The sequence below is a fragment of the Meles meles genome, chromosome 19, assembly GCF_922984935.1.
Source record: "Meles meles chromosome 19, mMelMel3.1 paternal haplotype, whole genome shotgun sequence".
Classification (NCBI taxonomy): Eukaryota; Metazoa; Chordata; class Mammalia; order Carnivora; family Mustelidae; genus Meles; species Meles meles.
The window spans coordinates 49,181,162-49,204,416 of record NC_060084.1 but is presented as its reverse complement, the minus strand read 5'-3'; the positions used below and the strand labels follow the sequence as shown (position 1 = coordinate 49,204,416).

At 54.1% G+C, this 23,255-nt stretch overlaps 1 protein-coding gene across 1 annotated transcript; it reads right to left on the bottom strand.

Annotated features, from left to right (window-relative positions):
• Positions 1–291: 291 nt before the first annotated feature.
• MEIOSIN (meiosis initiator) lies at positions 292–22,493 on the bottom strand. The gene is made up of 14 exons (XM_045986913.1): positions 22,412–22,493; positions 20,419–20,489; positions 13,759–13,849; positions 9,229–9,340; positions 7,505–7,639; positions 6,432–6,677; positions 5,381–5,489; positions 4,242–4,342; positions 3,626–3,781; positions 3,196–3,284; positions 2,136–2,294; positions 1,816–2,060; positions 1,007–1,096; positions 292–460 (listed from the first exon to the last, which is right to left on the bottom strand). Exons 2-14 carry the CDS (start codon positions 20,487–20,489, stop codon positions 292–294), a joined length of 1,773 nt encoding a protein of 590 aa, XP_045842869.1. The 5' UTR covers positions 22,412–22,493.
• Between the last annotated feature and the right edge of the window lie 762 nt (positions 22,494–23,255).

The following is a 23,255-nucleotide window of genomic DNA, read 5'->3' as shown; positions in this document are numbered from 1 at the left end:
ACCACCGGGTCCTAGGGTGGCCGGCGGATGGACAGAACGAGCCCCTTGTCCCGTAAAACCACACCTTAACTGCCTTTCGCTCAAGGCTCCCCTCCTCCCACCGCGGCTCCCCAGAGGCACCCAGGCAAGGGAGGGGCTGCGGGCAAGGCAGTGGGGTCTGCAGGCGAGTTCCGGCGGCCCCAACACCAGGCAAAAGCACATAGCAGTGGGGGCCATCAGGACGGTCCCTCCCAGCCTACTCCGGGACGGGTGAGGCCCAGGAGGGAGGAGGGGTGCGGCAGGGTTACCCTCTCAGTGGTGCTGAGGGGGCAGCAGAGGGGCCAGGTCTGGGGAACGGCGGGCCTTCTCGGCCAGCAGCTGGTAGAAGGGCTTGGGGGTCCCCCAGTCCTCGTCCTCGCTGCTGGAGCTGTCCTGCTTCACGATGCGGTTGTGCTGGAGGCTGAACCTGCGGGCTTTGATGCTGGGGGAGAAGGGGCCACCAGCGGTCATGCCTTCCCTGCCCCCCAGGGCAGCCGTCTCCGCCCCCCCCACCACCCCAGAGCCCCGGGGGGCCCCATCTGTACAGTGGGGCTGGGCCCCACGCTCCTGTGAGATCTGTTAAGAAGTGTGCACGTGGGCTGTGTGTCTCAGGGGCCAATGAGAAAGGGGCAGGTGGCAGCTCTGAGCAGGTGGGGGGGGGAGGGGGAGAAGGGGGGGCGGGGAGGGGGTGCGAGTAACAGGGAAATAAGACCCGGCTTCCGGCTCTGAGAAACTTCCCGTGGCAGGAAGGGCAAAGGGGGTCTAAAGCTAGAATTGGGCTATTTGCCCTTCTAAGCTCCCCACGTCGAGCACCCCCCGACCTCTGTCACCCCCAACGATCTCATAAGAGTCGGCAACACCTAAGTCTTCCACCCCAACAATAAACTCCAACCTGTTTCCAATGCCACGAAAATCAGAGCAGGTGACCGGAGCCCGGGAGGCCCCGCTGCCCTGCGCCCCCCCCCCCCCCCCGGGCAGGGGCTCTCACCAGTATGGTCTCCGCTCCTGCTGGGTCATCACCCGCCACAGCTGGGCGAGCTCCTTGGTGGCGGCTGTGGAAGCGGTCCCGGGACAGGCTCTGTGACAGGAGGGAGGAGGTGAGGAGAGGGCAGCCCGTTTGGGCAAAGGCTGCCCGTCTGGCCACAGGAGGCTCCCCTGCCCTCTCAGGGCCTGAGTTTCCCCACCTGAGAACTCGGATCTTTTCTACCCACTTTGGCCTGTAGGGCCTCGGGACACACCCTCTGGATCCCAGGTGTCAAAGAAGGGAGCTGGACGGACGGGTTGTCAGGAAGGGGACACTGAGTCTCGGGACCCGGAGGGGACCCCTGTCTTCCGGTCAGGACACCAGCTCTTCAGGGCTGCGCGCCCGACCTGTCAAGTCAGCCCCAAGAACTCTGGTGGGAGATGAGGAGCTCTCCCCTGCCCACCGGGTCGCTGGACCCAAGCCCTGGGGTGACCCTTCACCAACCCCACCCTGCGTGCTTGAGGACAAAGCGAACCCAGAAGAGCAGGGCAGAGAGATGGGCCCAGCTGCACCTGAAGGCCGTCTACATCCTCCCCTGTCAGGCTACCGAAGATGCTTTCCTTTTTCCTTAAGTCTGAGTGGGGTTTTGTTGCGTATGATTTGCAGGGCTTGACCAATGCAAGGGGACCAGGTAAGATGCTGGGGGACGGGGAGGCGGAGGGAGGGTCAGCGTGTCAGACATCAGGGCGCCCGAGCTCTTGGGGGGGCGGCGGGGGGTGGTGGTGACAGTGAAGGTCGGGCCCCACCCAGGGCCCAGAGGGACCCCCACCCACCGGATATACTGCTTCCGGTTCATCCTGCAGAACATGATAAAGCCGTTGACGCACTTTTTCTTCGTCTGGGTCGGGCAGGGGCCTTTCTTGTTTTCCTTGGGCTTCACGGGGCCCTGGGCGGCCCGGCCCTTCCTGACCTTCCTCCCAGCCACGGGCAGGCTGGCGGCCCGCCGCGTGGGGGTCCACGTGTAGTCCCGGTCCTCGTCGCTGGAGGACGGCGGGCCCTCGGGATTGGCCTGAGCGTCCTGCATCGGGGTCGGGGAGGTGAGCGCTGGTAGGAGGCAGGGGAACCACCTGGCCGCCAGCTGTCCCGCCCTCACCTCCTGTCGCCTCCACACTGACTCGGCGTCCGAGCCCTCCCAGCTGGAGCTGGAGCCCGATGGCACCTTGCTGTTCTCGCTCAGTGACAGGTAGCAGTGGTCCAGCGACACGGAGGACTGGCACAGGCTGTGGGAGTCGGCGGGGTCTTCAGGGGGCGCCTCCTGGCGGGTGAATGGGAAAGACGAGAGACGTGAGGGGAGACCACAGCGTCCCTTCATGTCCCCACTCACGGGTCACCAGAGCTCAAGTTTAAGACAACCTCGTCCAAACAACCCCTGGACATCCAAGCACGTGTCCCCAGGTCCCTACAGTGGGTCGGCGGGGGGCGTTGGCTGGGACTCAGAGGCTCGCCGCCCTCCTCCCTGTTCCGGGCCAGTAGCTCTTAATATCATCTGGTCAGCAGCCATGACATGGTAACTTCTCTGAGCACCAAGTTCACCTACAGAGCGGGGGTCATGCCACATGCCTCGTGGGACCAAGAAGCACCCAGCCCTCTGCCCGGCGCCTTCTCAGAGCTCTGCCGAGAGGGGCTATTTTTGTTTCTGCCGCAGATTCAGGCCCTGGTTGGAGGAGCCGGTGGAGTTAGAGACCCACTCGTGTGGGGACCCGAGCTGGGGCTGCCCCTGGGTCCGCTGGGCGGTGAGACCCTGGGGGAGGGCGGCGGCAACAGGTGAGCCCCAGGGTCCGGGAGGGAGGCTCTTTCCCACTGAGCGTTCCTGGGCTTATCCTGCTGTGTTCAGTTTCCTCGTCGGTCAACTGGAGTCACCAGAGACCCTGCCTGACAGCACAGCTGGAAAATGACGTGGGGTCTTTTCTGGGCGCCCAGCAGCTTTTAGCTCTTATCCTTGGGGTCTAGTTCATTCCAATTGCCCAGCACAGAGTGCGGCCCCCAGTGGCCGGTAGTGAGGGCTCCAAGGGCGGGCAGATGAGGACAGAGATGGAAGATGAGTGTCTGGAAGGACGAGCAGACGGACAGTGAGCGGGTGAGGGGAGGCGGCCGCCCTCTCGCAGGGACGGGGGAGTCCACGAAGCAGGAAGCGGTGCGTGTGGAACCAGGGCGGACCGGCTGCCTACCTTGTCCGGGAGCGCCTCAAGCACGCCGTCAAAAGGCGAAGACTCGGGATCTAGGAACACATCCTCGAAGAGAGCTGTCAGGGGGGGAGAGCGGGCAGTGGCTGGAGCAGAAAGGCCTCCCTCCCGCTGGCCCAGGTGGCCCCGGTGCCCTTCTCCAGGTCTCTGCTTTGGGATCTCCTGTCCCAGGACCAAATTTGGCTCATGAGCCAGTGCCCCTGGGGCAGCTCCACGCTGAGCAGAGGGAGTGGGTCCCTGACATGGGCTCCAGGAGCCTCCCCCTCACCGTGCCGGCCTGGGGCCGCCTCCCCCCACCCCGGGGCACCCAGGACGGCTGAGCCCAGGGCGGCACACTTGGTGGGTATCGCCATATGTTTCCTGAAAGGACCAAGCATCGGGTCTGGCCCCAGGAGCTCACCTTGGGTCAGGAACTCCGTGCCATCCCCCAGGATCTGCTCTGGAGGCAGCTTTCCTGGGGAGCTGAAGAGGGAGGGGCTGAGCCCTAGGATCGCACTCGGGTGGCCTGATGCGGTGCAGTTGTTGATCTGGGGAGGCCCCAAGGCCAGCGGGCTCCCTGGAAAGGAAGCATCAGGCTTGAGGACGTGTCAGAAATGACCGTCTCTCCCAGCACAGTGGCCGGTGTTGAGATGGTGTTAGATGCGGCAGAAGGGTGACTCTGTGGACCTCATTTTGAGGGCTTTGTAAAGGAAAAGAGACGCGATGCCTGGCATCACGTCATGGACGACCGAAGACAGAAAAATCAATGTCTGCTCTGCCACATCTGGCAGACTGACTGTAGCTCCCTGGAGCTCTGTGTTAAGAAAGATTCTGAGGCAGCGTCTGGGCTCCACAGAAGGAGAGAGGGTTGGCCAGCACCGTCTGCAGCGGCGACTGCCGGTCGCTCACACAGCCCTGTGCTAGGCAGACCTCGAGTCCCTGTCCTGCTTTCCTCCTACCACAGGGCTGCTCAGAGGGAAGTGAGCAGGAAACACCCCACACCAGCCTACGAGGAGAAGACACGGAATTTCAGTCACCAGGGGGGCTGCCTTCTGGGGTCCAGGCAGGAAGCCAAGGGTCAGCATCTGGGGACTCCTTGTCCAGATCCTCGCTGGAATCGTAGAACACCAGCTTCTGCCTGCGAGAGATGGAATTTGAGAGGCAGACCGGGAGCCCTGGGCCGGGAACTGCTCTGTGGCCCCGGGGCCCAGCTGTTTCCCCCGGCATGTCTTGGTGTGGCCTGCTGGGGTGGCTCTGTGCTGGCTGCTGGGAGGGGGGTGCTGGGGGGGTGGCGGGAAGCTCAGCTGAGGCGCCTGCCCTCAAGGGGGTTTGGGCTGGGGAGGAGAGGCATGGGCTGGGGGGTGCAGGGCTATGATGGGCCGTGTTCCAGGAGGACCACACTGAGCTCAGCCTGAAGGGTGGCGGTCTTCTTGGGCGACAGGGGTGACAGGCTTGCCAGGAAGAGGGATCGGGGGTGCAAATTCTGGAGGGCACAAGGCCATGGCTCCCGAGGAGTGGCGAAGCTGTGGTGGTGTTTCAGGTCAGGTTCGTGGGGTTGGGGCAGGGGAGGGGCCTGTCAAGACGAGCCGGGGCCAGAGAAGCTCTCGGGTGCCGACTGAGGTACGGGGGCTCCGTCCCATGGACACGAAGGGAGGCCTGAAAGCCATGAACTGACGTGACTGAGGTCCGGGACTAGAGAAGGCACTCTGGCAGCTAGGAAGGCCGGGCTGGAGGGGTGAGACGGGAGGCAGGGAGGCCGGTGGGGGGGCCGCAGCCCTGAACCAGCAGCCCCAAAGCAAGGCTCTGCTTTGAGCGTGAGGTGGTCCCGCGGTGCCCTCTCCACAGACACCGGTGCCGATGTCAATCGACCTCATTTCTTTTCTTTTTTTTTTTTTTAAAGATTTTTGTTTATTTTTATTTATTTGACAGAGAGAGATCACAAGTAGGCAGAGAAGCAGGCAGAGAGAGTGAGAGGGAAGCAGGCTCCCTGCTGAGCAGAGAGCCCGATGCGGGACTCGATCCCAGGACCCTGAGATCGTGACCTGAGCCGAAGGCAGTGGCTTAAACCACTGAGCCACCCAGGCACCCTCGACCTCATTTCTCACCGCCCACCCCTCAGCCATGCCAGACTGGACCCCCCAGCCTCCCCAACTCAGAGCCCTTGGGGTTCCCTTACCTGGGACAGGGCTGGGTCCTGTTGAGAAAGTGGATCCGCTTAGCCCCTTGCTGAGCCTTGAGGGCTTGGTAGAGCCCATCACCCTGGGCACTGGCTCGACAACAGCCACCTGCGGGGAGGGGAGGGCAAGTCAGGATGCTTACTCCTGCGGCTGGAATGCCGGATGGAGAGGAGCCCCAGTCTGCCACGGCCTCTCCCTCCCACATCCTCGTAAGACCTTGGACTGCGCGGCCTCTGCATGAGACTATGGGGTGCCGTGAATGACCCCATCGGTTTCTGGATCCCCACATCCTTCTCAGAAGCTGTCAGGGAGCTCAAATCCTGAATACCGTCGAGGAAGCCGACAAGAGCAAACAAGTATGGGGAGCTCGCCCTGCCGGCACGGTTTGGGGCTGTTTGTATATGAGTCAGTAGCCCCTGGCCAGAGGGTACCATGATTACGCCCATTTTACAGTTAAGCAAACTGAGACCCTGAGAGACCAAATAACTCGCCCAAGGTCACACAACTAGCTGAAGAGCTGAAAAGCCCTCCCTTTCCAGGTAGGGCGGGTGCTTCCTCTGGGTCCCCACGGCCTCCTGGGTGACCACAGGAAGTCTCGATCTCTCTGTGCTCCTTCACCGGACTGTCGCAACAGCACCGGCACATGGCCTCGCCCCGAGACCCTCGGGACGCAGGGACCAGATGAACGGAGGGGGGCAGGATGGCTCAGGGCCTCCGTCGCCGCCCAGCTACCCCCATCTCCCTCGGTCTACTGGGTGTGTCACCACGCCTTTTCGACGTGGCCCAGGGATGGGAGTCACAGGAGCCGTTGCCCGTCTTCCCCCGGTTCTGTGACCCACAGCCTCGCACCAGAGCCACGATGATGCTGCAGCACCCTGCCACCCACAACGGGACCTAAAAGGAGGACGGCGACGGTGGGAAGGAGGCCCGAGACAGTGTCCCTTTGGCCTACGGCGGAGGCCCCAGCTACTGGGCCCAGGCTCGGGACGCTGCGGGTGCCTGCCAAGGAGTGTAGAAGGGACTAAGTTAACGGCGAGGGAAGACAGCGACCTGAGCAGTCACAGTGGATGCTGTTCTCAGCCATGTCCAGCAGCGTCAGCTGGGACCTACCTCCCTTCCTGTCACCTTGAGGCAGCGATGATACAACTTTGGGGTGACAGCAGGAGCTGGCACGTCTTGAAGGGGTGGAAGTCCCCCCTACATTCCATCCTTGCTGCTCTGGAGACAGGGCCACCCACTTCTTGAGCTTGTCCAGGGCCAGACAGCGGCGCGGGTTCTGGGCCCGGCTCTGGCGTTCTGGGAGAGCAGAGACGAGCGTCAGAGGGGGCAGCGCATGGCTGAGGAGGAGGCCCTCTTTGCTCCGGGCCCTGCCGGGCCTGGTCGCTCACCAGCCCTTCCCTGGTAAGTCTGGATCCTCAGCAAGAGATCAACTCAGCTGAGGCTCCCTGCCCCTTCCCATATGTTCAAGTCATCTTGGGAGCTCTGGGAAAGATACTGATGCCCAGGTTGCACCCCAGGCCCCTGGGACGTGACTTTCTGGGTGTGAGGCTCAGGCATAGGCATTTTTCACAGTCCCCTGGATGATTCAGTAGGTACGCAGCCAGGACTGGAAAGCACTGATTAGGTACAACTCCCACTTGAAAGATGGGGCAACTGAGGCCTGCAGAAGCAAAGGGACACATGGCAAGTTAGCAGCAGGGCTGAGGCTGGCCTGGGGATGCTTGCTGTCCACAGTTGGGTCTTTTCATCAGCCCGTGCTCCCTGATGCTCTGGCCCGGGACCGATGACAATAAATGGTAACAGCAGCTTCCCCTCACAGAGCCCTGACCATGTGCCTCTCCGCTCAGTGTTGCCGCAGGAGTATGCGCACGGCTCCCGATCATGAACACGACCCTGTGGTCCAGGCCCCGGACGCTGAGGCTCAGAGAAGGAGAGCAGCCATGCCAGTCCTCAAGGCTAGTGAGAGAGGGACCAAGGCCCAGAACGTTGGACAAGGTAAGTCTCACTGTAAAGTGTGGTCAGGGGCTCTGGGTAGCTGCCTGGACTGCCCTGGAGTGAGAATGGCTCTGGAGAAGGACCTTCGCTCCCACAGGACCCGGTTTCCCGTTCCACCTCACTCATACCTGACAATCCAGTGGGTTTCTTCTTGCGGGGTTTCTGGCAGGCTCCCTGAAGACGTGACTTGCGAGAATGCGGGGAGCTCGAGGGGGTGGAGTGTCTCCGCCTTGCAGGGCCTGAGCCCCAGTTCCAACACAGTCCTGCACAGGGCAGAAAAGTCAGGTCAGATGCCCGCACTTCCCAATCGTGGGCAGAGGGCTAAGGGGGTGGCCACGGTCCCCAGGCTGACTTTACAGATGTGGCAACTGAGCTCCCAGAGGAGCCTGGGCTGGTCTGAGGTCACACGGCCAGGCGGCAGAGGTTCCCTGGCGAAAACTCAGGTTCCCCCAGGGCCATCTGGGGTCCACCAAGAAGGAAGACAGACTCAAAGCTTTCCCAAATGCTTTCCCCGCCATCATCCCCATCCAAACCAATTCTTCCTCCTACCGTCCTCAGGGCAGCGAGGGCTCCAAGGTCCATCCTGGCTCACCCCGGGGCCTCTCCATCAGGCCTCTCAGTTCTCCCTCCTCTATGTCACCCAAAGGTACCACTTCTGTCCCAAGCCTCACCCTCCATGGGAAACAGGCCTGCCTCCGGTCCAGATCTCTCCTAAAGGCCTCCTCACTGACCTCCCTGACTCCAGTTTCTCCCTTAATAACCAGTTCTGCTCACTAGATGTCAGGCATCTCTTTCTTAAAAAATACCTGATCATAGCTTTCCCCGGCTTTTTAAAGTCCTTCGGGAATTCTCATCTTCATCTCCCTCCTTAGCCAAGCCCCGCGCTGTGGAAAATCCACATCTAATTCTGACCCTCCAAAAACTTTACAATTAATAGGCTACTGTTGACGAGAATCCTTACCAATAACACAAACGGGTCATTAGCCTGTATTTTGGATATCCTGTGTTATATACTGTATTCTTTTTTTTAATTATTTTTTTATTTTTTTCAGCGTAACAGTATTTATTGTTTTTGCACCACACCCAGTGCTCCATGCAGTACGTGCCCTCCCTATTACCCACCACCTGGTTCCTCCAACCTCCCACCCCCACCCCTTCAAAACCCTCAGGTTCTTTTTCAGAGTCCATAGTCTCTCATGGTTCACCTCCCCTTCCAGTTTCCCTCAACTCCCTTCTCCTCTCCATCTCCCCATGTCCTCCATGTCATTTGTTTATATACTGTATTCTTAACAGTCAAGTCAGCTAGAGAAAAGCAAGGATTGAAAAGCATAAGGAAGAGAAAAGACATTTACAGGACGGTACTGGATTTATCTAAGAACGTCCGCGTGTAACTTGGGCCCATGCAGCTCAAGCCTGTGTTCTTCCAGGGTCAAGTGTACTTGGATTGGTTTCATTTTGCAGTTGAGCAAACTGAGGCATGGGGAGGTTAAGGTCTTAAGACACGCATATGCGTCAGGATCTGGTTCGCGAGCCTGCGCACGTCGAGCTGATGTCACGTGGTCCCTCCGTGCACTCCAGCTGCCGGCCTGCCCCAGACATTCCACACGCGTCTTCCCGTGCTGGCGCCTCCTGCCTGCCGGGGCTCCCTCGGGCTACCGTTCCCCTCTGACCCATCGCGAGGCCCCAGACACCCTGCTCGGAGTTAACAGCATCAGGCCCGTCTCTCTGACTCCGTCCGCTCTGCCAGGCCCTGAGATCCCTAGGACTGGGGCTCATCGATGTCATTTGGTGTCCCTGATGGCTCTCCCTTGGTAGAGAGCAGACCCTGGGAATGGTGACTGAATTTACTTACCCCGGAGTCCGCCTTCCCCATTGGTGGTGTGGAATTTGAGCAAGGCCTTGGCCACATCAATGCTTCTCTGGAGGTGCTGGATGTAATGCAGGACATGCAGCAGAATCTCCTTCTGCCCCCAAAAGAAAGACAGGGCTGAGCACAGGAATGGGGGCCCAAGACCATGCGAGGCTGTGGGGGACCAGAGACAGGAAGGCTGCAGGAGCCCATTCCTCAGCCTGATATTCCTTCCAGGGGCAGAGATATTCCTAGTCTGTTTAGACCTTGCTACAGCTCGGGAAGAAGTCTGTTGCAGCTAAAAAAAAAATCAAGGCTTGGAGTGCTACCGTGACTTGCTAAGGTTAGAGAGGAAGTGGCGAAGCTGAGATCTGAAATCAGGTCCGCCTGCCTCCTGGCCTAGTTTTTCAATGCACACTGGCTTCCCACCCCTGGCCCTTTGCACATGCTGTATTCTCTATCTGCAAAGCCCTCCTCTTCCCCCTACAGACTCCCACACTAGCTTCTCCTCCCCTGAGCCTTAGCCCGGTGGTCTCCCCTTCCAGAAGCTTTCCCACCTCTCTGAGTCAGATGTCCCTCCTCAGCACCCTTGCAATGTCCTGGCCTAATGACCTGTTCATGAGTTATTCTCTCTCATTGACCTTGAACTACTTTGAGAGTAGAGCCTGTGGCTAAGTGATTTCTGTATCTCTCGCTCCTAGAATCAAGAGGTAGCTTAGCCCCTGATCACTGAAGAACAATCTCTGTATCATGGAACACAATGCCTTCTGCCCAGCAGGCCGCCAAGTACCAGGTCCGTATCACAGACGCAAAGCTAAATGAGACTCCTACCCACTGAGGGCCACGGACATAGGGGTGAACCAGACATGCCTTTGTTTACCTTCATGGAATTTTTAATCTAGTGAGGACAGTGTTTTTTACTAAGTTTATTAAGGACACTTAATAAACTCATAAGTCATATAGAATTATCAATGGTGTGGCCAACATTATGAATAAGAATGTAACAAGAGATTCTGAAATTAGACTTGAGTGTCTGGAAAGACCTCCAGCATTTTTAAAAAAGATTTTATTTATTTGAGGGAGAGAAAGAGCACAATAGAGGGACCAGCAGAGAGAGAGAGAGAGACAAGCAGACTCCTTGCCGAGCAGGAAACCTGATGTGGGGGCTCGATTTCAGAACCCTAGTATCATGCGCTGAGCCAAAGGCAGCTGCTTAACCGACTGAGTCACCAAGGTGCCCAGCATTTATTGTGTTTAAAGATTTATTTATTTTAGAGATGGGGAAGGGGCAGAGGGAGAGAGAGGGAATCCAATCCTCCACTGAGCCTGGAGCCCAATATGCAGCTCGATCTCACGACCCTGAGATCAGACCTGAGCTGAAATCAAGAGTTGGACGCTTAACCGACTGCGCCACACAGGGGCCCCGAGGCCTCCAGCATTTAAGCGGAGACCCGAAGAATGACAGGAATTAGGGGCGCCTGGGTGGCTCAGTGGGTTGAAGCCTCTGCCTTCGGCTCAGGTCATGATCCCAGAGTCCTGGGATCGAGCCCCGCATCGGGCTCTCTGCTCAGCAGGGAGCCTGCTTTCTCCTCTCTCTCTGCCTGCCTCTCTGCCTACTTGTGATCTCTGTCTGTCAAATAAATAAATAAAATCTTAAAAAAAAAAAAAAAGAATGACAGGAATTAGCCTGGTGAAAAGGTGAGGGAAGAGCACCAGTATTTCTTGGATTGGACTAGATCCCTAGAACGCCAATAAAATAGTTAGCAGTAATCTTCCGAACCCTAGGTCAGGAAACATGGTCCCACAAAGGGGCTTGTGTGAAACTGTTCCATAAACTAGAGTCCCAACCGTCGCTGAAACGATGTGACCTGATCCATGGAAGAGAGCTATAATCTAACTAAGGAATGTGACACAGGCTGGAGACTTTGGAAGGACCTGGATCCAACCTGCCACTTCCTGACTGTGTATCAGGAGCAGGCTGTTTTACCTCTTTGAGCCTCAGTTTTCTCATCTGGGCAATGGGAGTGAGGTCATTCAGTGAGGCTCACTGGATTATCCTTAGGAAGGAATTAAGTAGCGTGTGTGAAATCACCCAGCACAGGTCCTAGAATGCCAGTTTCCTAATAAATACTTTGTTGATGATCGAACGAGAGCGCTTTCAAGGTCCTCAAAGGACTAAATGAGGGCCTTTTCTAACTTAGAGAACTGGACAGTGTGTTCACAAGAGCAAATCTTTTATCTCTAACCCCAGGCTTGGCCCACGATTGGCACTCACTGCACTGAGTATTTGTAAACTGTCAAGTGATATGAAATGTGATTAGTAGGAGTGTAAAGGTTTTATGCAGAAGGCCGTCGGGCATCATCTCAGAGTCCAAGACCGAAGGTTTGGGAAGGTTAGCTTGGGGGCTATGCCAGAGGTTCAGATCCCAGAGATCTTCTGAAGGCAAGATCGACAGGTCCCACAACTGTCTGAGCTGAGGCGATTCATTCATTCATTCATTCGCTCACTCATTCATTCATTCGACACCTCAACACCTGTTGAGCACTCAGTGACCAAGCAGCTGAGGATGTGGGCCTTTGGAGTGGGACAGATCCGAACCAGTCCTTCTGGGCAGAAGGACCCCTCTCCTCGCAGTGGAGAATGGTCAGAGATAGAAGCCACAGGACCACACGGGCCAGGAGGCACTTCGTGAGTCAGGACCATGAGGAGGGATGCCCCAGACCTAAGCCGAACCCCAAATCTCAAACACAGGAAAGGCAATACGTAACAGCTCAGTTCATTCATTGAGCGTCAGACGGAGCATGTCACCCAGTCCTGTGACAAGTCATGGTGACACCCTCCAAGCAGATGTGTTGAGGGGGAGGCTGGGGACTGCCAGGGACGCACGTTGTCCGTGGAGCAGGAGACCTAGACTGAACCCAAGGAAGGATGAAGGTGGGGGAAGAGGGGTCCTTAAGACTTCAGACGATCAATGGTCACTAAAGCAGGCCGAGGCCTGGGGAGAATTCCACGAGATGTCGTCATGCAGTCATGCATGAAATGTCACCTGTCGCCGGACTCTACTGTCACTCCTTCGGGGCTGGGACTGTGCCCCAGTCATCTCTGCCCCCCCACCTCCCAGGAGTGGATCTCGGTATCTATGCACACTACATACACAGATGTTTGAGGACAGATGGGGCCTGCGAACATGTTGCCAAATATGTCAAAGGGGACTCGGCAGGTGTGACTGAGTGAGGGTCCTGATTAACTGAGTGGCCCACTGGGGTCCCAGGGATCCTTACAAGCGGGAGGCAGGAGGATCGAAGGCAGAGAAGGCAAGGTGAGGATGGAGAGAGCCTGGAAAGTGCTCCACTGCTGGCCTTGAAGGGGCCGTGAGCCGAAGAACACAGTCGGCTTCTGGAAGTTGACAAAGGGAAAGGAGACAGATTCTCCCTGGGAGCCTCCGAGAAAGACCCTGTGGCCGATTTTGGATCTCGGCCCTCCACACTGTGCACGAATAAATTCGCGTTGTTTCAAGCTACTGGGTTTGTGCCCCTTTGCTAGAGAGGCCACAGGAAGGCAGGACACAGCGTCAACAGCCACGAGGTGCTTAGGAGGGAGAATTAACATGACCTGGTGATCGATGGTGGGAGGCCCCAAGGAGGTGAGGGTTAGGATCTGGCATCCGATGGTCTGGATCTTGCCCCAAACACCCACTCTTTTGAGCCTCTTGGAAGGCAAGTAGCAGGTTCTAGCTGGGTTTGGTTATTCCTGTGTTCGAATCTTTATCGCCCTGACCACATTCCGAGTTCCCAGGGGATGCGGAGCTCAGGTTCCTTTGCCTCCCCTTGTTGTAACCAGAACAGTTTCTGCCATGCAGCCATCTTTCCAGAACTGGCTGATGAATGAGTGGATACGGGAGCGAATGAGAGGAACTACAGCAAGAAAACACAGCGCGCCTTCAGGATCTCTGAGTCTCTTAATAAGCGTTGCCACTGGCGGGTGCGAGGTGGCAGCTCAGCACGCGTCCCCTGGGGACGCGAAGAGCAGATTTAGCTCTTGCTACCTCGTGGAGACACCCCGGGACACAGGACAATGGACCCAGGGAGGGAAGTGACATTTCTTCGAGGACCATCGTGGCTAGTGTGTCGTTTGAGCTTCTTAATATCTCTGGGGAGCAGACGTTATTTTTTCTCAGATTATAGCTGAGAAACGGGATGCCTGAGAGGCCGAGAAGCCTAGAGCCCTGCCCAGAGTCCTGCCGTTTCAGGGCTGAAGGACTTGAACCAAGGGCTGTTCGATTCACCAAAGTGATGACCTTTACCTGGCTCCTTGCCCATTTCCCCCCACCCAACTGCCCCTACCCTCTTTGCAAGAAAGGATCCCCCAGGCTTCTCGTGATGGGACCACAGAAAGGCCCACGCAAGGCAGGACCTTGCATATCTCGGTGTTGTCGTTGCAAGGGTCTGTGTGGGGGCCCAAGGACAAGGGACGGTTACTGAGATTTTCAGATCTGCCTCCCACATCTGCCTCCTCTCCCTGCATCCCCATACCTTGGTGAGCTTCTTGGTGCCCGTCTTCAGGGCCACAGGCAACAGCAATGCCAACTCATGGAGTTTGCTCGTGTGATTCTTCCTCTGCCTCCTGTTTGGGGCCGAGAGCTGGTATTGGTTAGGACGTTGGCACCTGACCCCCAAACCACCCATCTCTGTGTTCCCCATCTCTGAGAGGCTCCCCTCCCCAGGCCCCCCAGACAGAATCCTGGGCTTCGTGGGTCCCATCAGATCTTTCTCATTCCCCTTCCAGTCCCTTCTATCCAGCCCTAGGCCCTGCAGTCCACGTGTGGACGTTCCCCTTGCCTTCCCAGCACCGCCCCCCGGCCCCAGGCCTCCTCCAGTCCATCCTGTCTACAAGCATCAGGGTAAGCTTTCTGCAACATGGATCTGGCCGCAGTTTTCTCATCTGGGCAATGGGAATGAGGATATTCATTGACACTCAGAGGTTTTTTTTGTTGTTGTTTTGTTTTGGGTTTTTTTTTAAGAGTATTTTATTTTATTCATTTGACGGAGAGAGAGATCACAAGTAGGCAGAGAGGCAGGCAGAGAGAGAGGGAGAAACAGGTTCCCTGCAGAGCAGAGAGCCGGATGCGGGGCTCGATCCCAGGACCCTGAGATCATGATCCGAGCCGAAGGCAGCGGCTTAATCCACTGAGCCACCCAGGCGCCCTGACACTCAGTAGGACTGAATACACCAGTGTGTGTGAGATCGCCCAGCACAGAGCCTGATCCTCTAGTTGTCTAGTAAGTTCTTCAAACCTCTTGACGTCATCCCATTATTAAGGACCAAGTTGAAACCCTTAACCTGGCTTATAATGGTCCTCAGGCCCTGGCCTGGCTGACCACTCTGGTCTCAACCCTTACGGGACAGGGGAGGTACCGCGGCTAAGGGCCCTCAGCCCTGTGCTCATGCATTTCTCTGAGCCCTGCTCCAAGCTGAGAGCTGGGGTGGGGGTGGGGGGGCAGACAGGACGGGTGGGTACTGTGTCTCTAGCATCCAGACAGGGTCTGGCACCCCGTGGGAACTCACTGCTTACTTGGTAAATAAATAAATGAGGGCACAACAGAAGCTGACTGCTGGGCGGACACAGAACTTCCAGGATCAAATCCCTGCATTCGTAATTCATAACATACTCTTGCACATAGAAACCTCCACCTCTCTCGGCAGATGGGGACACAAAGACATTGGAGTCTCTCTCCCAGATTCTGACCATTGTCAGAGTCACACGACTCCTTTGGGAATGCCCGGACACCCCCCTCTCCACCAATCCTTGTCTCGCCTCCCCTCAGGGCTCAGTACAATTGCCACCTGCCCCAGGAAGCCTCTGGTGACCTCCTTTGGTTCCTCCCCTGCTCTGGACAGCTAAAACACCTTTTCAATGGCAGCCTGGCCACGCCCCCAAACACTCCCTTAATGATGTTTTAAGGTGTTTAGTTCCTACTCAAACACAAGCTGACCCTACACTGGACACCAGAGAAGGAGAGGGAAAGCACTGTCTCTGCGCTCGAGGAGATGGGGGAGCAGGGTGGGAGACACACTTATCTCCCTAACCAAACCCTGAAGTCCTCAAAGAATCATTCTCACTCACTCATTCACCATTTATTGATTGATTGATTGATTTGATTTGACTTTTTAAAGATTTTATTTGACAGAGAGAGAGACAGCAAGAGAGGGAACACAAGTAGGGGCAATGGGAGAGGGAGAAGCAGGCTTCCTGTTGAGTAGGGAGCCTGACAAGGGTCTCGGATCCAGGACCCTGGGATCATGTCCTGAGCCAAAGGCAGAGGCTTTAACAACTGAGCCACTGAAGCGCCCCTCATTCAGCCATTACTTACTGAGCACCTACGATGCTGGTGCTGGGAATGGTGTTAGGTGATAGGGATGAAAATATAAAAATCAAAATACAGTCCCTTCTAGAGCTCACAGGACCATCAGGGGTAAAGTCATTAATCAGATTGTCACATAAACAAACATAAAATTCCAATGAGGACCAGAATGGGCTATATAATTTGCTGGGGAGGGGAGCCTTGCAAATAAAAATGTGGGGCCTCCTTTTTAAAAATGAAGGATTTCAAGGGGATGAGAGCAGGGCATTAAACCAAGCATCAGGCTCTTCTAAAGACAGGGCTGTGTAACTTCAGGAGTTTGCACACCCAGAGAGCTGGTTCTGATGGAGACAAAGAAGGCTGCTAGAAACAGGTGGCTTTGATCTAATCTACAACGTTTTCCCTGAGGAAGTAAACCTGGTGGGAACTGGTTCTGAAGGATGAGTGGAGACGCATAGGTGAAGACGGAACAAGCACATTTCCAATAGAGGGGGGCATGTGCAAAGGCCCTGTGGCACGAGGAAGCATGGAGAACTCAAAGGAACTAAAGCTGCCCTGTCTGGTGCACAGAAGGCAAGGAGTCTTATGGGATGAGAAAAGGCTGGAGAAGATAGGGGCCAGATGAGGCAGGATCTCAAAGGCTCGTAGTACAGAAGAGTTTTTCCCCTTTATCTGAAGACCAGCAGGAAGCCATAAAAGGGCTTTACGTAGAGGAAGATACCATTCGTGCAACCTCTCGAAAACACCATGAATATATTTGTCAGCTGGATGAAGGAATTAAAAATTAAAATTAAAATTTAAAAAAATTAAAATTAAAATAAAAAAAATCTCTGGTCTCCAGTTACCTTTTGGTAGAAACTATAACTTTGAGGGGCAAGGATGTTGGGGTTCCATCTTCGCAGGAAAACTGGGGTAGGCTGACCTCTAACATCCTGTCTATCCCTGATATCTACTTTTTGCATACCACTTCCGTTCTGTTCTAGAAGGACCCCTGGAACCCCCAGTGAGAAACAACACAGAAAGCAAGGAAGGAAAAAGTGTCCAGTCCTATTTAAGCTCAAGGTGTGACCTGACCATGGCTGAGGAAAAGAATTTTGTATCATCTGTAGTCACTGGGTGTTTACTCTGGGTTTTGCAAAGCACTGAGAGCCTTCTGTGTTTCCCCTGCATTCCCGGGGAAAAAAATTTGGCGGGAGGAAAACAGTGACGACGAGACATCACAAAATCTTGACATCTTCTGGGCAGTAGTCCTGAATAGGTGGGACTTGGGGTGTGCTCCCAGGGCCTCTGGGAGCCGGGCACTTCCTCCCAAGGATGCCCTTTTCCTTGCTGGATGGTTCTGGTTTCAGACAAGTTCTTTTCTATAATTTTCACCCACTAACCCCAGCTCTGCCCTCTGGGTCTTCAGGGAACAGGCCAGCTCCAGCCACACATGTCCTTTTTCTGTTTCTCTAAACTGCCAAGTTTCTTTCTGCCTTAGGGCCTTTTCTATTCCTTCCACCTGGAATGTTCTTTTGCCCTGATTATTGTATGGCTGGTTTTTCCTTTGCCATTCAGCACGGAGCTTCAATGTAACCTCCTTAGAGAGGCCTTTCCTGACCAACTGACCTAGCTAAGCATATTCTTGGTCACATCCTCCTATCATTTATCAGAATCTGAAATCTTCTTTCTTTATAATCAACACCACAGGGCAGAGATTTTTGTCTATTTGATTAATGGTTATATCCCAGACTGACTTATCCATTACGTGCGGTAAGCACGGTGCCTACGTCTGGTGCCTCTTTTAAGGGCTCCTGAAAATGTCTTAATTTCTTTTTCTTTTTTAAAATTTTACTTTTAAGTCAGCTCTACACCCAATGTGGGGCTCGAACTCACAACCCAGAAATCAAGAGTTGTGTGCTCCACTGACTGAGCCGGCCCGGTGCCCTAAAAATATTTTAATTTCTCTTAAAAGCTATGCTGATGTTGTTGTAAACTATAATTTTTTTTTAAAGATTTTTTTTATTTATTTATTTGACAGAGAGAGATCACAAGTAGGCAGAGAGGTAGGCAGAGAGGCAGGCAGAGAGAGAGGAGGAAGCAGGCTCCCTGCGGAGCAGAGAGCCCGATGCGGGGCTCGATCCCAGGACCCTGAGATCATGACCTGAGCCGAAGGCAGCGGCTTAATCCACTGAGCCACCCAGGCGCCCCTGTAAACTATAATTTTAAGTATGTTTTTAATGGGGGCGCCGGGGTGGCTCAGTGGGGTAAGGCCTCTGCCTTCAGCTCAGGTCATGATCCCAGGGTCCTGGGATGGAGCCCCGCATCAGGCTGTCTGCTCAGCAGGAAGCCTTCTTCCTCCTCTCTCTCTGCCTGCCTCACTACCTGCTTGTGATCTCTGTCTGTCAAATAAATAAATAAATAAATCTTAAAAAAAAAAAAAAAAAAAAAAACCCACGGTATGTTTTTAATGGATGAAGGGGCCTGAGCGCTTGGGTGGCTCAGTTGGTTAAGCGTCTGCTTTCAGCTCAGGTCATGATCCCATGGTCCTGGGACTGAGCCCTGCGTTGGTCTCCCTGCTCAGCTGGGAGCCTGCTTCTCCCTCTGCCTCTGCCCTTCCTCCCCACTTGTGCTCTCTTTCTCTCAAATAAATAAATAAAATCTTAGAGAAACAAACAAACAAAAAATTTTTTTAAAAATGGAGGAAGGGGCCCAAGAAGGAAAAATTGCCTAGGGCCTAAGTCATATATGGCCTTGGCTCTATACTTATCTCCTAGAATAATGATCAGCACTTAGTAAGTGTTCAACAAAAAATTGTTGATTTTATGAATGCTCTTGTCTTCTGATGGTCTCAGCCTTTGAAATGGCAAATGATTCTAATTCCCGAGTTTCCTCTTCTCTGACCCAATCAGCCTAAACGCTCCCTAGTTCTTTTATTTTACAGGAGCTAGAAGAGCCTGTCCAAATTTCTCGTATTAGATATAGGAAAAGCAAGGCCCAGGCCCTAATTTGCTTTGACATGTGCAGAGATTTAAGACGAAGAGCTGCCCCAACGTGGGACAAAGCAGAGGGCAAGCCCAACAGGCAGCCTCATGGTTGGTCTTAAGCTCCAGCTTTTGAATAATGTAGACCTGGGTCGGAATCCCAGCTCTGCCATTTGCTGCGTGACTTTGGACACATGTTTTCATTTCTCTGAGGCTGTTTTTTAACCCATTGATAGAATGGAAGTGGCCAGAAAGTTTGATCTTGTCTGGAAAGATCTTGTCTGGAAAGACCTGGCACACTGAGAGTACTTAACAAAATGTTAAAGACAGAAAGTGGACAGTCGTTTGTCAGAATTTTTTAAGGATAAAGGATGTTGAAGAATGGGGTTGAAGTACTGTATTAGCTAACTATGGTTGATAAAGCTGTTGCTTTTGGTTGACAGACATGTCATCCCCCTTGCCTGGTAACACTTCCCTTTGGGGCCACCCCTCCCCCACTCTCCTTCCATGAGGTTCAGAGAGGTCAACCCCAACCTCCCCTTCCACTAGCAGCACAGAACTAAGGTCCTAAGAAGAGTCACAGTGATTGTTTCAGGATTGGGGTCATAACCCAGGTTTGGCCAATCAGAATCAATGCTCCCAGAAAGAGGCCCTCTGCTGTGCCTGTCAGGCTGGCAGAGTGTTGCCTTGGAGCTGCTGGGAGCCATCTTGCCCTCACAAAGGGGAGGGCCTGCTTGAGGAGGAAGCCAGTGTAGGGCAACAGCAGAGCCCAGAGAGGCAGGTTCCTGGCAACATCATTTAATCCTCACCCGGAACCAGCCAACCCTGATGCCCCTGAATTTTTGGATTAAAGGACCCAATGAATCTCCTTTTATGCCTAAGCTGGTTTTAGCTAGGTTTCTGTTCATGGCAACTAAGAGTTTTTATTAATACGATGCAACCCCCACACACACATCTAGAAAAGGGGGAAGACCCCCCCCACACACACATTGTTGGTGATCTCTGGGATTCCAGGAGGAATGGCAGTGGGATGGGCATTCTTCATTTTATTCATGGTGTTCCTTCTGAGCACAGTACCTAAGTAGAGAATCTGAACAAAGCAGATGCTTAATTTTGGAGTTAATAAATGAATGAATAGGGGTACCTGGGTGGCTCAGTTGTTAAGCCTCTGCTTTTGGCTCAGGTCATTATCCCAGGGTCCTGGGATCGAGCCCTGTGTCAGGCTCCCTGCTCAAGGGGAGGCCTGCTTCTCTCCCACTCCCCCTGCTTGTGTTCCCTCTCTCCCTGTCTCTCTCTTTCAAATAAATAAATAAAATCTTTAAAAAAAATGAATGAAAAAAAAATTAAATGAAAAAAAAAAAGAATAAATGTTGGGGGAAATCTTAAAAAAAAAAATGAATGAAGAGCTGGATGGACAGTGTCATTCGGGAAGATAGTGAGGATAAGATGAACTCTGGCTCCCTTTTCTTTATCCAGGCTGGGGGTGGGGGCAGGGATCTGATACGACCCTCAGTCTCCTGTGAACATCCCCTCTTAGGAGATTCCTGACACTTGGTGGTTGCTTGATGGATGAACGAATGCACCAATAGAAGAAAGGAAAGCAGGGCATTGACAAAGCTCCAAATGTCACAGCCTGCAGGGCCTCTGAGGTGATCTTTGGCAACCACTTCAGAATTCTGTCATCTTTAAAATGGCGGTAATATTCGCACCTACTTCCTTGTGGAGGTGTAAGGATTAAAGGCTATCGTACAAACAAAAGGGCTTAGCAAAGAATCTGACAAACAGTAAGTGCTCAGTAAACATTATTGTTATTATGCGACCAGAGTGGCCAAAGCCAGAATGGAGATAGGCAGGGGTGAGCCCTTACCTGTCACTGGAACCCAGGGAACTGGCTCTGGGCCATCCAAGGGAATACAAGTGTCTGCTGGAACCCCACATCTGCAAAGAGGGAAAAAGAGAATTATTACTGTGACCTCTGAGATTCCAGGAGGAATGGGCCACATGGTGGGTAGCCTTCATTTTCCCTATGTTGTTCCTTTGAGCACTCAGAGATCGTGGAGTCCCCCGCCACCCCACAAATATGGGCCCAGAGACCAAATTCAACCCCCCAAACTCTAAACTGAAGTCCATGAATACCAAGTTATAAATCTGGGCCAAGTTGTGATCTGCACCTAAAACTAAAAGCAGCAAATTCCCAAACTTTAACTTCAGAGTTTGGGTCTTAATAGTGAGATGTCAGACCACCAGTGAAAACTGTGGTTTGAGATCTCTAAACTGCGATGTTAGGACACCAAAACTACGACTTTAAACTCCCACAGTGAGGATCTAAAATCCAAAAAGGTGTCCTCCCAAACCTAAAAACCCTCAACTCTAATACTGAGATACTCTAGACCCCCAAACTGTTCACCTCTGACCTCCAAAGGCAATCCAATCCCAATCCCATTAAGACCACAGACCACAAATTTAACAGAGAACCCAAACACTAAAGAAACCCAAGCCCCCCCAAAGCAAATGACAGTCTCCCAAATTGACCTCAGATCCAAAAGCAAAGACCTCTAGACCCTCAAACCGTCTCTTCAGATTCAACCGTGACCCCCCCAACCCTACAGTTGACATCTCACATCTGAGTCCCAAAATTGAAGGCCCAAACTCAACGTGGGGACTCCAGGCCCTAAAATTTAATCCTCAAAGTCCCAAATTTTGACTCCAGACCCTAACTCTGGTACCTCATACTCTATACTGAGATTCTGGACCCTGAATCTATACTGAAGCTTCAAACCTCCCAAATCAGACCCCAGGCCCCCAAATGAATTCAAAACTAAGACTTCCAGATCCTAAAATTAGGATCTTCAGATTCCAACAGGAAAACTTCCAGTCACAAAGCCCAACACCTTCATATTCCAAAACTAGTTGTATCTAGATACAAAGCCAGAGATCCCACAGCTTGTAACCCCCAAAGCCCCAACACTATTCAAACAGAGCCTTCCCTGTCTCAAACTTGAGCCTGGATCCCAAAACCTAGGCCCAGCCTCAAATCCAAACTCCAGCTCAGCTGCCCCTGGCCTTCCTCACTCCGAGCACCCCCGCACGCCTGCCTTCCTGTTCCCCTGAAACTCCCGGAGGGAGACCACGACCACAGAGTGCAGCTCCTGAGCGGACCCCAGGCTCCCCTCTGGCGGGCTGTCCCCTGCCCCGTTCCCGGACGGCCTCCAGCACCCGCCTCAGGACGTGCAAAATGGCGTGAGGCCCCCCTTCTGGTTTCACGCCAGCTCCACACACGGGAGCCTGATCAGACAGTGTCTCGTGCCTGTCCCGGGAGGCTGGCCGCGCGCGCGAGCCCCAGGCCGGCCCCGGCCACTGCGTTCCCCACACGGCCGTGGGGTGGGCGCGAATCCCCTTGGAATGAGGCTCCTTGCGGGTGGCCTGTGGAGGGGAGCAAAAGTGAGCTCCTGAGGCCAGGCCACGCCCCCACCAGTTCCCGCCAAGGTGTGCTGGGCGCGAGACTGGAGAGGGGAAACGGCAGGGTGCAAGTGGCCGTGCGCAAGCGCGACTGGAGAAGGGCCCTGGCTTCTAGCTCAGCACGAGCTTGGCCTCGCGCCTCCTGACAAAGCCTTTGCTGGAGCGCGCCAAAGTTCCGACCAATCAGCGCTCAGCCAACTGCCCGCCTTTTCAGCTGGCCACGCCCCCGCCTAGCCCCGCCCCCACCCCACCGGCTCCTGCTGACCCGGGCCTGGGGATCCTAATAAGGAGGCGGGGTCTCCCCAACTGCCAGTGCTCAGGAGGAAAGAGAGATCTGGTCGGTCTCCTTTCTGGCCCTCTTTCCCCCTTCCCTCTTCAGTGCATATCTAATGGGGGCCTACCTTGTGCCAAGGATCATGCTGGAAGTTGGGAATTTCACCGCGGGCTTCCCAGTGCAGTCGGGAAGGCTCACAGACCTTGAGAATCTAGTGAAGCAAGGTCTTTACATTAAAGAGTCATAAGTCGAGAAAAGATTCAGAGGAGGGCCATTGGGATTGGCCCTTAGTTGCAGGTCGCCTCACGACGATCTATGTTCTTTGACAGAGCAAATGCTCTGTTTTCGAAAGCTCTTTTCTCAGGGTCCGATGAGGGTGGACTGGAAATACAGCTTAACGGGAAGCGATCTACCAACTTAGTGGAGAGTAGAGGCCTCACGCCCAACACACTTCAGTTCAAATCACTTTCTTGCTGTGTTGCCGTGGAGAAGAGGTTTCATCTCTTTTTGCCTTAACTTTTACAAGTTTGGGGTAATACTTGGGTTGCCTGCGGGATGTCTGGCGTAATAAATATTACACAACACTTATTTACACTGTTCTGGGTGCTCGAATGAGATACACAAAGGTGCCTGTCCTCGCGAAGCTTCTATGATGTTGAATAGTTCCTAGTTCAAGGGGCTTTCCTCCCTCCTAAAGCTTAATTTTCTCATTTGTAAATTAGAGGAGGTGATGGTAAGAAAACAGAGGAAGAGATGGAAAAGTGTTTGAGTAAGTACAAGGTACTGTTAATTTTTATGTTAATGAGCATACGGAAATCGATAAACTTGCTCCTTCCCAACTCTTCACTCCTCACAAACGTCTCTTTGCAATTTGCTCAATCTCTTTCCAAGGGCCCCGGGCCAAAATGGAGGAGCCTGGACTCCATCTCCCAGTGCTCCTGGCGGGGACGCTCTCTGCGCCTGCGCTGCAA